At 35.2% G+C, this 16,776-nt stretch overlaps 1 protein-coding gene across 1 annotated transcript in view; it reads right to left on the minus strand.

The window, feature by feature from the left end:
• The window catches only part of DMXL1 (Dmx like 1), a 75,327-nt gene that overhangs the window by 40,742 nt on the left and 17,809 nt on the right, over positions 1-16,776 (minus strand). The window contains exons 6-17 of the mRNA XM_057416677.1: positions 15,834-15,900; positions 14,139-14,314; positions 12,807-12,993; positions 10,993-11,161; positions 7,359-7,571; positions 6,505-6,761; positions 5,728-6,412; positions 5,064-5,185; positions 4,505-4,594; positions 4,096-4,198; positions 1,978-2,094; positions 603-824 (exon numbers count right to left, since the gene is read on the minus strand). Coding sequence (XP_057272660.1) covers positions 603-824; positions 1,978-2,094; positions 4,096-4,198; positions 4,505-4,594; positions 5,064-5,185; positions 5,728-6,412; positions 6,505-6,761; positions 7,359-7,571; positions 10,993-11,161; positions 12,807-12,993; positions 14,139-14,314; positions 15,834-15,900 — 2,408 coding nt within the window. The remainder of the gene's footprint in view (positions 1-602; positions 825-1,977; positions 2,095-4,095; positions 4,199-4,504; positions 4,595-5,063; positions 5,186-5,727; positions 6,413-6,504; positions 6,762-7,358; positions 7,572-10,992; positions 11,162-12,806; positions 12,994-14,138; positions 14,315-15,833; positions 15,901-16,776) is intronic.

Here is a 16,776-nt window from a genome sequence, read left to right on the forward strand (position 1 = left end):
GTAAAGATGCGTTTATTCAGTTACTTTATTATTCTGAAAGAAACAAAAAAATACTACTGCTTCCTCAAAAAGGTTTTTTGCAGGGAACAAAGGAAACTATGAAAAAATACTATGAAACCTTTACCCTTTACTATTTCATGCTCTAGAGAGGAGTCAAATCATATGATCCATAAACTCTTCCAAACAACCAAACATTTCTTATTCAGAAATCTAAAAATCTTCATAAAATACTTTTTGGACTACTGGTGGTAGCCTTATAATTAAATTATAGATCCTACAAAAAATTTCATGAGTGGCTGCAAAATCAAATTTGTAGTTATATAATTCCTTTTATTATAAGAATCTAGAATTAAACAAATATTATACTTTAAATAAGAGCTTTATTTTAGTATTAGTTCCAATATCAAGATTTAAAGTTAGAGGAGCAAGTTTTAGCAAGCCTTTTGGATCCTTATACAGGCATTTTAATGTGAACAACAAATAACAAATTGACTATTACTTTGTTTCTATTTTAAGCCCAAAGTCAGAAAGGCAAGAATTTCTTATTTTGTTCCGAAGAACATAAAAAAGCCAGAAAAATGAAGAAACATAACATTACAAACCTGCTGACGGCTTTACACTGATTATCTCTACTCCTTCTGGCAAATCCAACTTTTGACTATATACCATTTTGGAAGACAGTGAGAGCCAGCTGGTGCTCTGAAGGTTTGCTCTACAGGCCTGATACTTTTGAGTGAAAGGTGACTGGATCTTCTCTAGATCTGGTGAAGAATACACTTCTGTTTGTGTTGCCAATCCAGCCGTAGTTGAATCTCTCTTTTCATCTAAGAAAAGTTTGCATTGTTAACTTTAAAAAGTCAGATTTAAAGAGAAATGATTGCAAGCCTCAGATTAAATACTTCTGAAATTCTAGACTGGCTGAGAAGTTATAACTTTTAACTCCTCAGACTTAAACCAATCAAACAACAAGCAGAAACACCAGAACTGATGACAAAAATGTTGTAAGTGTGGTAATCCACTGAAATTAATGCTCATGAAGCACAAAATACCTGCCACCTGAGAAGATTAAGACCTCAAAGTATTACCTTACAAATTGGAGAGAAGTATTTTTCAATGAAGTTTTGTTCATGTTGCTTAAAATGTAGTATCTCAGATTACATGATACAAATGCTTCATTACTTTAATAAAATTCAACAGTTGAAGTACAAATTTTACGGATTTGGAACAAGAAAAATGTCAACAGGTTGGCTGAAAAGACTTATCAGTAATGTACTCATAGTATAAGTAGATCAGAAAAGTTGGATCTTTCATCTTCTTACCAACTTACAAAGTAATTGTAATAATGCTTAAAATAACTGAAGCAACAGTAAGACAAATACCAATTTGGTTTTAATGCAGAAATGTGCATCGTAACAGATTCCTCTGGTAAGCAGCAAATACATGATTTATGTTTGCTTAAAATATTTAATATTAACAAAAAATAGTGAAGTATATCTTAGATTATTTAAAAGGGTCTATAATTCTGGAAATACTTTGGTAGCCTGAAAGAGAACCAGCAGAGCTCAGAACTTCAAAACTGTTCATAACTGTGATTGTATCTCTGATGTTTAAGTACTTCTGACTATGGACAAACTTAGAACTTCTGTATAAAGTCAAAAACTGTGGAACAAAAGTTTCTGAGAAGCAAACAGTCTGAACTGTTAGGCTGTATTAAAACCAGATAAATATATTTGCCCTTAGAATGCACAAAAAATAAGCTTTGGGCTGAGGCTGAACTCAAAAAGCTTCAGCGTTCTGAAGATTAAGAAGTAATCAAGAAAGAACAGGTAATGATGGAAGTTTGTAACTGAAGAACTGCAGCTGCTTTAAAAAAAGCTGAAACACAATTCAGAATAAGCCAGATAGCATATATATTCAAAAGATAGCAACATTTTAATTTTTTTTATTTTTAAGAAAATTATAGGAAACAGGGCTTACCTACTGAGACAGGAATTGACTTCAGATGTAAATGCCACATATGTAGCAATGAACAGTTTTGCGTATACTCCACTACTATTAAGTAGAATTTTTCAGAGAATCCATTCTGCTGGTTTCCTGATGAAATTCAAACCAGAAAGATCTTAAGAGATAATTCACCAGAAAGCAGAATTAAATTTTGCTGACTAGCAAATAATCACATTAAGCTACTGCAACCTATTACTGAAATGCAATGGTCTGACTATATCCAGTTCTGGTTTACTAGTCTTCTCAGTATTTTATCATAAGCAAAAACCACTATAGATACACATATGAAAAACTGCCAACCTTATCTTTTAGAGATTAGTACACATTTGTTTGAACTTTAAAGTTAAATCCCAGACTGTATTCTCAGCTCTACATCTTTGTTTTTCACATGCTCACCTCTTTCAGTTTCTTACCTACCTGTTACTGGCAACTGTAACGGTTAAGATGGTGAGCTAGACAGAAGAGTAGCCTTTAAGGTGTAAGTATAGAAGTTACATCTAGAGAAGAAATGCCACTCCAACGGTTAGTAAAGTCACAGCCTGGTCTAATGGATAGGCTTAATTGATCATAACCCAGTAAGCCCAACTACGTTGTCTGGGATGCACAAGAAGTACCATGCCTCTTCCTAATTTATTTGCTATAGCTTCACCCCAGGAAAAGATGACATGAATTGCAATACTAGTAGGAGCCCATTTCTGGAGGGTGCACCCAGCCGTTCTCCTTCCCTAGCACAAAATAAACCCATTAGGACCAAGAAGAAATAATTAGTTTAGTGACCATCTACATAAAACACGATCAAGAATAAGCTGTATTTTCCCTGTGGGTTTGACATTGGGCTGCTTATAGTACTACAGAAAAATGTAAGTGAATTTGTTCCTTTTTTTAAAATAACATGAGCTAACCACTTATATGTTTTAAAGAAGAAAGAGCAAGAGGTTTAACACTTAAGATCTCTGAACTACTAAAAAATGCTTTCAAATTAGAATGTATGCAAAGATCCTTGAAGTTCACCGTTTTTCAAAGGGTCCGTTTAGCCCTATTTGTTACACAGCAGCAACCCATGCAGACATTTAGAACACATGCAGATGAGTACAGCAGCTCTTTTCTAAGGCCAAGCAGCTTCAATATTTTTCTTAAAGTCCTTTCTGTATCTCATACTCAAGATGCAAATGTGCAACAAATTTATGCTGCAGAGTAACACTTGTTTTTGTTCTGTATTTGATCCTATTTTTCAACAATCCATTTATGGTTTTGACTTCTACTAACAGCTCGGTTGACATTTTCATAGATTATTGCCATTACTCCAAATCATTCAGAATTTACTTCTGCGTATATACAGTTCAGGTAGTATTTCACTAGGTGTCCCCCTTCTAAAAAAATTGTGTACCAAGTTATGCAACATTCTGACACTGTTGCACAAATCTGCTTGTTTTATTTAGCATTTCCTTCACTAGTACAGATGACTTGGCATCACAAACTTTATTCTGACCAATTTTTTCACATTATTTCATTGGAATAGAACAAAACAAAATGGAGATGCCCATATACCACCACCACTGATGCTCTCCACCAAGGAAAACTGATAATTTATTCCACAGCAATTCAGATCTGCCCATCCACACACTATTCATAGATTGTATTTTATAGTTATATTTCAAAGCATTTTATTATACCACACAAGGCCTGAAGAGCTGTATTTAGCTGATATAAAGAATGAACACCCTCATGAAAGAACGCAGTAAGCTTTTCTCTACATACAGAAACATACCCTACAACTACAGAACCTACATTTAAAACCCTTTCCCCCTCCTGTAAGAAGAGTATTAGCAGTGGAATGCCTAATACAGCACATGATGGGTGTCTTGTGACTTCAGCTACTTTATCTAAAATTTCGTTGCACATTACTCAAAGGAAGTGAAACACCCATGAGTTTCACTAGACCAGATTTTCTGCTTTAGTATATAAAGAACTCAGTATTTGACCTTAAAAGGCTGAAAACTATATAACAAGTCCTTTTTCCTTCATGGGATGAAAAAAAAAATAAAATAAAAATACTTTGTCTTCAGTGTTCCAAGAAAAAGAAGTCTTTACCAGAGTCTGATGAATTGGTCTTCTTTTCAGGTATTTCCTTCTCCTGGTTACTTAAGATGAAGTCTTCTTGAAAAACATGGAATAACTGTGTTTTCCTGCCGTGCTAAGAGAATTGAAGCATACGCAAGGAGTGAACATCATGGAGTATACTAAATGGAGCTGTCTAAAATGGAAGCTTTTAACTTGGTAATTTGTACATATCAATGAAAGATTTCTCAAGAAAATGCATCATCATTATTCCTGTTCTTTTCATTTACAGGTACTATAAAACGAAAAGCAAGAATATATCAGTATCAATTTTTAAATACCTCATCTTTTCCTGATTAAGGGCTACAGGTATAGTCTTTATTATTAATACCTTTCAACCAGGCTAATTATGGTATAAAATTAGTACAGAAAAAGATCTTACTAGCTCTGTGATAGCATCCAGTTCAATGATACATCCTGGGCGAGCCGTAGATTGCTGACTTACGATGTTAAAAACTTCACCAACATATTTCTGTTCAAAAAGAGTCAGGGAGTGGTCTTGTTAACTCAGTTTTGTGCATTTCTGTGGCAGTGCATGCTAGGTGCAACATCATTAAAAGTATTAACTAAAGCATTAAATATACACTGTTTGCAATCTACTAAGGACACAGGTCAATCCCCCATTTTATCAAGAGCCACATTTGGTTTCAATGGCTGAAAGGTGGCGAGAACATCTGGAAAACATAGCATTCAGCAGTTGCCCTTTCCCCAAACTGCTTTGTCCTCTTAACTTTTCCTTAGGATGGACATGCAAACAGAGTCTGTTGCGCTGTTATTAATCGTCACACTTCAAGTGTTTCAGAGGTATTTACCATATCTGTTTATAAACTACAATGCATGAAATCCTTAGCAGCCTGTTTAGCCAATTACCAACAAGTCTGAAACTAGTGCTACTAAATAAGGTTCCAACCTTCAAAAACTTGAGACAGCTTTTCACTAACCGAAATTTCTGGATTGGAGAGCTCACACAAAAGTTTCTTAGCATCTATTACAGCTTGATATAATCTCAAATGCTGTCCATCGCTAGCCACAAAGCAGGCACTTGGAGAATTACAGTATGCACCTGAAAAACAGGAATTCAAAAAGCGCTCAAATATTCAAACACCAACTTACCTTTTTTTCTTTTTGTAAAAGGCAATTTTGGTATTATGAAAGAAAACAATGTAGCATAAGAAAAATTCTCTCTTGAATTCTCTCTTGTTAATTTCTGTCCAGTGCCAAGAACTACAAAGTTTACTGCTACAATCAGCAACCAAACTGAAGTATGCGAAAGGAAGTAAGAATCCCCTCTGCAAACCAGAGCAAAATGTCCCTCAGCTTTTAAGTGTTCAACACACTCTGAAGTATGCACCAGCATCTAAGAATTTTACTGCATTAGCTCCTAAAATATCAACTACGTAAAAGAAGGCAGAACACCACAGCAATTCTTCATACAGTAATAAACAATTTCCAAGTCCCAGCTGCTGAAAATTTGTGAAATAAAAGAACTGTGCTTCACATTTTTTCCAATGTATTCAACTATATCCATGTTATCTATTTAATAGCATTATAAGGTTATATTACTCTTATTCCAGAATGCTTCAAGAATCAGGAAACAGAACTCACCAAGGCAGTAGCTGGGTATAAGTGTGGGCAGCCATGCAACATTAGAAAAAGCTGAAATATGGAGAGAATTGATCCGAGCAAGTTCAGAAACTCCACCAGAAAAGGACAAAGGCCCAACAGGGTCAACTCTCCAAAGAATAAGTTCACTGTAAACTGCATTGGGATCCTGGGATGTTACATTTGCATTGCCTCTATTCTGAAATCTTACTGGAGACTCCTGAGACTTTAAAGAATCATTTGCCTGTTTTGCATTCTCAATATCTGGTGAAATTATAGCATTGTGATGTGAGGTTGTAAGCAGCAGTGGTAATACTGAGTGGCAAGCCAACTCATTAAGATGAAAACGGTGACCACAATATCGGGATTTATGTGAAATACTGAGTACAGTTGAAAAAGCAGATTCCTCAGCAAAACTCACTAGCCACTGGTTCAATGACCCATCTGCATGTTTGGAAATCATCATAACATTAGGTGTGAAGATACTTAGTTTTAAACTGTTGGTGGATTTACTGTGTCCAGAAGAGATAAGTATAGATGAAGATCGTGTAAGGCCAGGATGCTTTTGTTTGCCTTGTTGGATAGCTAAGTCGACGTTTTTGGTACAAGCATACATCACTATGCTTCTGCAAAGAGAGTTTGCATCACCCGTCGGAAATGCAACAGGAATTCTTGAGACAAATGACACCTGGAATTTTAAGAAAAAGAGAAAGAATAAGTTATTTTCACATCATACTTCTTACTGAATAATGATGCATAACTGATGCAAAAATAAAGTACCTGCACCTGGCGAAACATGCCAGGCTGGTATTCATCTAGCCAGTCCACATGCCATACCAGCAGTGAACCATCCATAGGATGTATACTGAACAGCATGTCAGCATTTTTACTCCATTCAGAAAGTAGTATTTCAATTTCGTGATCAATAATAGCAGAAGATAAAGGAATGAAACTTGAATTTGCAGTAGTTTTCTCATCACCCAGATCCTTCTTTTCTTGTTTTCCTTTTTTTTGTTCATCTCCATTTTCATTAACTTCTAGAACACACACAGACATATGTGTAAATATTATATTCAAAAGCATAAACATAGCAAGCAATGTTATTCAGACATTTCAGGGCCTTTACAAACCAATCATATAAGCACAATTTAAAAATAATTAAAAGTTTTAACTAGAAATTCTCTAGTGGACCTTAAGTCAATGACTAAGAAACCAAAGCAGTTTATATTGTGCTTTAATACTTCAAATTTTCCCCATTTTATGCAAATTTTTGAGCACATAGGCAGAACAAAAGCAATCATCACCATATTATGTTATACACTAAAGCTATTTAATTAGTATAAAAAAGAGTTACTTCTAAGATTGTACATACTTCCTTAATATTAAAAAAACCATACTTTCATGCAAAGGCGTGAGTGCCAGGCTAAGTAAATAATACAGTTTCCACCACGATTAACTCAAAATCTCAAAAATAACGATAAACAGAGTAATAATTTCTAGATGGATTTTTAAAGTCACTCGGGTACTTCTAGTGTAAGAAAAGGAAACACAAAGTAATGCTACTGTAATCTGTATTCTTACATGACAGGTCACTTTGTAAAATGAAAGCCATTTGTGTACGATAAAACTTTTACCTTCTTCTGATCTGCCATCCATTTGATTAGATTCCTCAGTGTTAGTCTCAGGGGAGTGATGCTCAAAACTCTTTTTAAGTTGCTGCAAAAATACTTCCATGGATAAGGTAAAATGAAGTTCTTTGTTGTTCAGCCAGTGCACAACAAAAGGTCCACTTGTTTCTTCATTTTCACCAAGACTCAGAGATGTTATAGAAGGGAGTAGAGGAATATCTACATAAAAAAAAAAAATTGAAATTTTTGAAAACCAAGTAGTTTGGTCAAAAAAAGCAGTTTTAGAGACTTTTTTTTTCTTAAGCAGAAACCCTACAATGAAAAATGTATACTAAGTGTATTGCCACTTGTCTCTCTTTTCAACAGCATCATCTCCCTTCAGTATTAATTTGCACAACTGCTACCACAAAAAATGTTCCACAGGAAGGCTCTTTGGGATGTTTACATTAGGATTGTGGGCCTGCACTGTAACGTTTTCATGATCTAATAGTGCTGTACAGGTTAATTTACCTTTTGCCACTATAGCTTAGTAGGAATCAAATAATAAAAGCATAATTTCACAACATTTAGTACACAACAGAGGCTGCAGTAGGTATACACTGTAATCAAGGACCACATATGACACAGCTTACACTGGCAAAAGCTAGTACAGTGACGAGACGATCAGATAAAGACAGGATCTCTGACTCCTACAAATTCCATTACAATTTTACATTGCCCTTTGAGGCTACCTGGTGTCCCAGATGGCCATGAAAAATAAAGCAATAATCACACAGTAAGTGCAGAAGCAAGTATCAGACTGCTGCAGAGTAACATCATCTAAGTTACATGTGGCAGCTACGTGATTTACTGCTATTTCTTTAAATGAACCATACAACAACATGCCAAAATCTCAACCTGTATTTAATTCCCATCAAGAAGTTTTCATACATATTCTTATTTCCTTCTGCCCCTACTTATGAAGCATAAAATTCTATGTCCTGGGAGACAAAAGACTTTTTACTTAAATACCTGGTTGGTTTGTGTTTTTTTTTTTTTCCAAAGACAGTGATGGCTTTGAATTACTTACCCTCCAGTCTAGCCTAAGAAAATGATAATGGAGAAGACAAATATAGAAGATCACCAGGACTAGCAGCAATTTTGTCATGGTAAGGGCACATAGTAGAAGAAGGGAGCAAGAGGAGCACTGAGTATTTAAGAAATTCAGTCTGTCTTCCTAAAGAGACCAATCAATATCTGCCTCAAAAATGTCAGAATGCATTTGGCAATAACAGAACCTGAAGGGAAGAACTCTGTTGGTATCTCTTTGGAAGACAAAGCTAAAGTAAACATGAATAAGATGATGAGCTGGAAAGATGACTTATAAATCTATGTACTCTGAGTATATATCAAAAGGTCACTAAAATAAAAAATAACTTCTTTTTCCCCATACTCCTACCACAAAACTACCAAATTCTAACTGATCCTCAGCTCTGGACAAAATTCCTAGTGAATTCTTTTTTGCTTCATAAATCGCACTCTTCTCAGAAAACTTAAGGGCTTTGGAGTCAATGACTGTCTGGATTTGCCTAGAGATACTTTTGCCCTAACAACTAGTGCTTATTCCTTTCACTGAACTCCACCGTAAACTGAATACCAGTTTAAATAACACTCTGTATAAAAGAAAGTCTCAGGGATTTTGTTGCTATAAGAAACTGTTTCAAAATGAGCAACAGAACATAAGCCAAATAAAAATTAGACATTTTTGGTTATATATGACCACATTATTCCTCTTCTGAAAGTGAGGTGACAGAGATAAAGCTGCTTTGACCTAATTTTTATTAAGCACGCTGTTGTAATAAGGGCAAATTTTCAAGTAACAGATCATAAAGCAATTTGGTTTAAATTAAACAAAACACAATTAGATTTTCAGATAAAATTTTATTTCGAAAGGGCATTCTAAAAGGACTACTTAGAGAATCTGGTTAGACTGAAGTACTTAACGACGTGGCTGTAAGGGAGAACAGGTATTTCTTCAAATTAAGATTTAAGATATTAAAGTTACTTAGAACAGAGTTTATGCATTAAAAAACAACCTGTTATCCTCCTACCGACTGAGTTAAAGCGCATGCATCAAGATAGATAATATTAATAGAGGTAACACAGAAGGAATCATAGAATCGTTCGGGTTGGAAAGGACCTTAAGATCATCTAGTTCCAACCCCCTGCCATGGGCAGGGACACCCTACGCTAAATCATATCGCCCAAGGCCTCGTCCAACCTGGCCTTGAACACTGCCAGGGGTGGAGCATTCACAACCTCCCTGGGCAACCCATTCCAGTGCCTCACCACCCTAACAGGAAAGGATTTCCTTCTTATATCCAACGTAAACTTCCCCTGTTTAAGTTTTAACCCGTTACCCCTTGTCCTGTTACTACAGTCTCTAATGAAGAGTCCCTCTCCAGCATCCCTATAGGCCCCCTTCAGATACTGGAAGGCTGCTATGAATACTGGAAGGCTGTTACGGATACTGGAAGGCTGAATACAAGATTGAAAGGCTGAACACAGGTGTTGACATCTATGAAAAAACTTTAACCATTATTTTCCAAAATTTCTGTGAGTTTGCTGTTGGGCATTTATATTGCAAAGACTATTAAAAGCAAAATTGAAATCTACTTGGTTATTATGTAAAATTACAGATGAGACAGCACAAAACAGCAAGTTTCCTTCTCATAGGCTAGCTGTGACTCTAGTCACATCTGTTAACAGCAACATAAACCAACACTAAGAAAGGTGAAGCATAACTCTTACAGAACAAAGTGTTTACAGCTTGCTTAGCTCAGAAATGGTAATGGAAACCAATGATTCTTTTTAATCATACCAAAGGCTATACAGTTACAAATGTGAACTAACCATGAATGCCCTTCCGTCAAAAATGGCCTTTCAAACAAGGCTAAGTAGAAACAAAAAAATAATTTTAAAATACTGTAAGAGAGAGTTTAACTGGTTTAAGAAAAGGGTTTCACCATATTTGTTCATTAAGTCTAGACAGAGAAAAATCACATCACAACAGTAAAAAGTTAAAAAAAGGCCATTCAATATTGCATTTCTGTTCAGTTTTTCAATAAGCAGACATGCACTTCATTTTCAGCATAACCAAATGATCATGAAGACAGAAATGTTAGTGACTAGAGGGATATTCCTTAATGTCTATCAACCTATTCCTTGAGTGCAAGAAAATAGTACAGTTTATTGAAGACAAGATGAAGGCATGTTTTGCTTGGCTCAGACACAGAACAGAAGCACAGGGGTGTGAGGTTACTTCAGACACTTTGGGTCAGGTACTCATTTTAAGAAACATTGAATATCAGTGTGCTCCTACTACGACACACAATTCCTAGTAAATATCCAGTTACAGATATTTAGCCTTCTGCATCTCAGACCACTGTGAATCTCAGTTTAAAGATGAGCAAAGATGAAAGACAGTATTACTGTAGAGGAAATCTATTCAAATCACTACTGTAGAAGGTCCTTTCATGCATTAAATCAACATGCTAGTAATTTTGCATGATCATGTAAATACAGTACAAATACATCTGAGCCCATTGACCTAGCAGAAATCATAGCTCACCCTTTAGCAAGGATTTACCACACTGCTTACCTGTGGCTGGATTGATACTGGCAGCAATATGGAAATGACAAAGTGAATTTGCGTGAGGAAGGATGTTCCTGTGAACTTCATGGGCATTTCGCTGATGTGGAGCATATCCAGTATGTGCTACAACAGCACCTGTCCTCCTCCTTCCTCGTCGAAAGTGCCTCAGGTTTAACTGCATGAAGAATAAGATGTCATTACAAATTCCTTTCAAAAAGGAAAAGCAGATTTCAGATGTAAGTAGTTTTCTAGGTACTAATGAATGGTTTTATTTTTTTTCCCCATTTTAAAAGCTACTTCAAAGCATCAGTGGAGTTTCTAGCAAAAATCACACTGTTCAGGTAGTGTCTGCAGTAGAGACACCAGTGCCTTCATATTAATTTATGAAGATCTATACAGTCCCTTGACATAGTAACTGTTTCATTATTTCAGTGAGCAAACAATATTCATACAGTTTTTATACTTAAATAGAAAATACTGTGTTCCATAAACATGCTTATATAAGATTCTGAACAAACAAAGCAGCAAATCTAAGAAATCTCACTTCAAAGACTAAAAACTGGATCAGTACTTTGGATCCAATTAGATCAGTATTTCCACTCCCATCATAAGGGCCCTCTGAGTTTTAAGGTCTTCCTCCCTGTATGCAAATACATATTTCCAAGGAAAAAATAATATTCCATTTTTAAGACTGAGTATCCCAGTATTGAAAAGTCTCTCTCCACACACTGCATGGTTCAAGCCCATTGTGCTGTAGATATTTATACAGGTAGCAAAAAGCACAAGAAAGCACACAATTTGTATTAAAGATGTATTGCACTCTTGGCATTCTTTTTCACTTGCTATCATTTGCATCTTACCACAGCATGCTCACGTGAAAAAGTTTTTCCTCATTTTTCTGTAATTATTAGTTCTGATCTCTTATTTTCAACAGGAACACAGAACTGTCTCCAACTTCCTTTCCCCTCCTTCCTTTGAATATTTTTATTTGCTGCATTGTGCCTTTTAACCTGTCATATTTTTTAATCTATACCACATAGGCTAAGAAAGCACCATGAGCATGCTAAATACATCACTGCATTAAGATAAAAGCACAATGTTCACATCCTCTCTACACAGCTTTGTAGGATACCACTAATGCTTCACCTTCCCCCTGCTTTCCATTGGTTAGAAAACATTAACTGGTAAGGATCATTTGCCTTAAATACGGCTTGTGAGCAATCTACTCTGCTTGAGGACTACAGCAGTATGGCAACAGAGGCTGTCTTCCCTTCATCTTACCTGTTCTTCCAGTTGCAGAAGACTGAAGTTGTGGGATGTTCTCTGAGGTAGCAAATGAGCCCCTAACTTACATTTTAAGGCAATATCATTAGTAGGTTTCACATAACCCACAGCATATGCTCCAGACTGTTCCTAGCTCTTTGAACTAGATACTGCAAAGCACTTTGAACTAGATATTCGAAAGCACTTGCTTCAGTCACCAGGCAAAAATGGGGGCCAGGGATGCAAGAGCAGTGTGTCTTCCTGTCTGAAAATTCAGTAGGATAGCTGTCAGTTTAACCTTCTAAAGGAAGATTTTGACTAAATTCATTGCTTTGTAACATGCTAAGCATGTCTATGGTATAAAGGACTTCAGCTAATGTCTATGGTACAAAGGATTTCAGCTTATGTCTATGGTACAAAGGATTTCAGCTTATGTCTATGGTATGAAGGATTTCAGCTTATGCTCCATGTGAGTTACTAACTACAATGCTGGCTAAAATTGCATGTTGCTGTAAAATTGCATGTATGTATTCTCGTAATTCAATTTCCCTTCTTACCTCTAAGGCATTTTGCACTTTTTCCTTACTTGAAGTATTTCTCTTGAAGTTACTTGTGAAGTTTGCTGCTTCACTCCAATTGTATCCTCCACCATTCAACAGACTGTCATTGGGTAACAAAGTCTCTGCCCAGATACGACAAATATTATCCTTACAGCAAGTCAGAAGTACATTGCAGACAGCACCACTAATGAAAGAAAATTTAAGGTGTGAAGAAGCTGCTTACTATCACATAGCATCAAAATAAAGCAACAGTTCGAAACAGTTTTCCCATTACCAGCTTTCAGAATTGCACCAAGTAAGTTAAAGATATTAAGAAAAACTCAACAATACATTCTTCAGAAAACAAATTATGTACAAAAGGCTTTCACATTTATTCAAGTATCTGAATATAAATTACTTCAAAATTCATTACACAACTGTGCCACATCAAATCATGGATTTCAACTGACAGAATTAGTCAAAGCTGGAATAGCACAATATATGCTGCTCTTTTTAAAGGTCTTCACATAAAAAGCTAATTGTATTCTGGATTCCTGTTCTCAGTTCCCCCCACATCTTACAGCCATATAGAATTTAGAAATTATATATCCAAAATGGAGAAACCAAGGTAATATCAGAACTACAACAGCCAAATTTAAAACTTTTCTCCATTTGGTTAAACACACAAAGGTGTACAGAATTCAAATTACTATTATATCAAAGAATATGACAAAAGGATGGTTGGTTGCACGGCACAAAATTCCTAATGCAATGTCATTTGAGGTTACAATTACTGGTGAAAACAGTATGGGACAGATAATCCAGGAATTGTTGAGGAAGGGCAGAAACGAAACTGAAAACATCAGTTCCAAATGATCATGTTAATTCAAGTTCCAGATACTGTTTCTGACCAAGGACTGGTTTTGTACTAGGTAGAGAAATAAATAAAAAGACATAGAAATAGCTGAATGTTTGAGAAAGATGATGTAAAGTGACAGGACTTCTGAATTGTTCCAATTCCATTAGGACAGAAAGACATGAACAAGCTGGGATCAAAATGCACAAAGAGTCACTTAAGTGCAATGAAAAAGATGCAAAGAGGTAATTTTGCAAGAGCTGGTTTTATATTTACTCCAATCTCTAAACCAGTCTGTGGGACTCTAACTTTCCAGTTCCTTCCCAGGTAAGAGAGTGCTTATGATGTTCTCAAGAACTTCAGCGTGCTGGAATTATACAAACACACAACCAATCTACAAACTATGCAAACTCAATTATTAACTGAAGAAAGCCATACACATAACTTGCGTGACTGTTGACTGTACAGAGAATCAGGTTCTTAGAACTACTGACCGTGGCATGAATTTACTGGTCTTCCTCCATGAAAATGCATTTACTGATCGAGGATGAGCCAAATAAACAAAGGAAAAATCAACTTCTTTTTCTTGTTTTTCTGGACTTGCACCAGGTGGTGTTATGGCTGATCGCCAGCTGTCTGTATTGTACCATACCTTCACGAGACAATCATCCTGGGAAAGAAAAAGACAGTAAATAAGACTACCTTGCATAAGAATATGATGCACTTCAGTATTTCTGGGTACAACTCCTGTGGTTTTGTTTTTCTTCTACATAAACTACTTTTCTGATGACAAGAAGTCAATTCTTAAGTAGGACTTCAAAACTTGACCTTAAACAAAATATAGTAGCAGAGTTTAATTTTAATATCTCTTGTCATTACTAACGTGGATTTGATTTTGCTTCTTCTGATTAGCTGCCAGTTTTAATCACAAAAATGCAGGCTGTACTGGCTTGACTAGTATCCCAATGTTAATTCAACTAATTGTACTTTGACAGAAAGCCACTAAAACCTACATATACAAATTTAAGTGTTTAGGAATACAAAGGGCAAAGATGACATCTCAAAAAAAAAAATCAAGTTCAGTACTACTCAGCCTGCTTTTCATAAACATGCATGTACATAAGTTGAAAAAATCCCATTTCTAGGGTCCTTATCCTAATGTGTTTAAGCACTAGATAAATTAATCTAGATTTGCAAGTTGTTGATCAAACTATTAAATATGAATGGTACTGAAATACTGTATTGACCTGGGTATGTTAACATGACCCTGCTGGGGGGAAGGAAAGAGTTGTTTTGCTGACCAAAAAAATTAAAAAAGGATGCATTTTAAAGATGCTGCAGGTATGTAATTAACTTATTCATTTAGGGTAAGAAAAATCCATCATTAATTTCCTACTTAGTAATTCTTTCTACTTATTCCTATTTATATAGTAATTGTGCTTTGCATGAGTTTATAGTGCAAGAAAACAAAACAGAACATAAGGCATACCAGTCAAAAACTCTGCAAGTATATTAACCCACAGAAGTTATTTACAACTTTTTCCATTATTTAATCATATTATGACATTAAAATCTTTTAAAACTTGACTTCTAAAATAAACTCAGACCAACTAAAAAAAAAAAAGTAAAATACATAGTATATATCACTAACAATAAGAAAACACTTTTTTCTTTTAATAAAACTAATCCATAACATTGGCCACAAATACACCTATGAAGAGAAATGTGAATTCTCTTCTATGTACACAAACAGGCACACAGATGTACTTACACACAGTAAAGAACTAATTTTGATTAACAATCTCATAATAGTGAAATACCAAATATATTTCCTCCCTAGAAATATATCCAGCAGTGAGCTCATCCACTGATCTCCCCCCTTCACAAAACTCTTCCCTTTCTGATGTCTTATAATTTGGTACTAACTGCTTTAAAATAGTAATTTTTAATCAGCATTGAATATTCATTGGGTCACGGCCCCCTGAACTACCTTTCTCACGGATTCTTTTTTAACAAAATTTAAAGATGCATAGAGGGATTACTGGAAATACTGAAAAAAAAAAAAGAATATATATATATATACATAAATTCATTAAAAAGATTAAAAAAACAAAGCAAAAAGTGTTTTTGTCTGTTTGCTTTAATAACTTACCTGAATTAGTACAAAATAATTAGAAGAAAATGCTTACCTTTCCAGCAGTAGCAAAAAACTCCCCATCCGGTGAGAATTTGATTAAACAAACTTGAGAAGCAGTTCTATGAAATAAAGAATTAAAATAGAAAATAAGTTTTAAGAACTTTTTCAGAACTCTAAACAGTTTTCCCCACTTGAACTCATGAAAGTGTTTTAATTCTTATTCGCAAGTGTCCGTTAACAAATTCCAGAAGGACTAGAAGGTAAACCTTTGCGCAACATATGGCTGTGGTCACAAGAAAAAAGTGAAAACAAGAAAGCTGTAGCTAAAGACATCACAATATCCCATACTCCAAAATATCTTAACAGAAAAAATAGCTGCTAACAGGTTACACTGTGCACAAAAATGCTCTCTACTTCCACTTCACAATTGTCTGGATTTCAAAGTGACTTCTGGTGTCCCATATTATCCTCCAACTCATTTGAAAAATACCTCAGTTTCTTATACTTTCTACAATTCTAACTCAAGAAAACAAAAAGGGGTAAAAATAATAATGTAGTTAGAAGTATCTGAAAGTAATTTTTACATAAAGGGTCACACTGGTAAAAGATGCCACATCAAAATAATTTTAGCTAAGTATGTGGTTCATTTTTGTTGTTTTACTTTCCTTGGAAGTGTAATAAATCATATCCTTCTACAGGTTTTGAATCATTGAGCTATTGCTTGATTGACAAGCTCATTAATGGCAGCAAGAACACACAAGAATTTAACTGCACAAGACAAATGAAGTGTACATTTTCATCCTGAATTCATTAAACATGTATCATGTAAGGCCTAACTTTCAGGAAGAATTAAGCCATTGGGTCATTAAAGAGCATGATGTAATTAGCGCGTGCTGTAACAGCAGGAAGTCAATTACAAAAGCTATGCAACAAACTAAATTTCCAGCTATCTTTAAGTAAGATCCTCCTAATAAAGCCAATGTGAAGACATTTGG

Source organism: Pezoporus wallicus, unplaced genomic scaffold, assembly GCF_028554395.1.
Source record: "Pezoporus wallicus isolate ANWC-B61680 ecotype Strahan unplaced genomic scaffold, APGP_CSIRO_Pwel_v1 contig_3019, whole genome shotgun sequence".
Classification (NCBI taxonomy): domain Eukaryota; kingdom Metazoa; phylum Chordata; class Aves; order Psittaciformes; family Psittacidae; genus Pezoporus; species Pezoporus wallicus.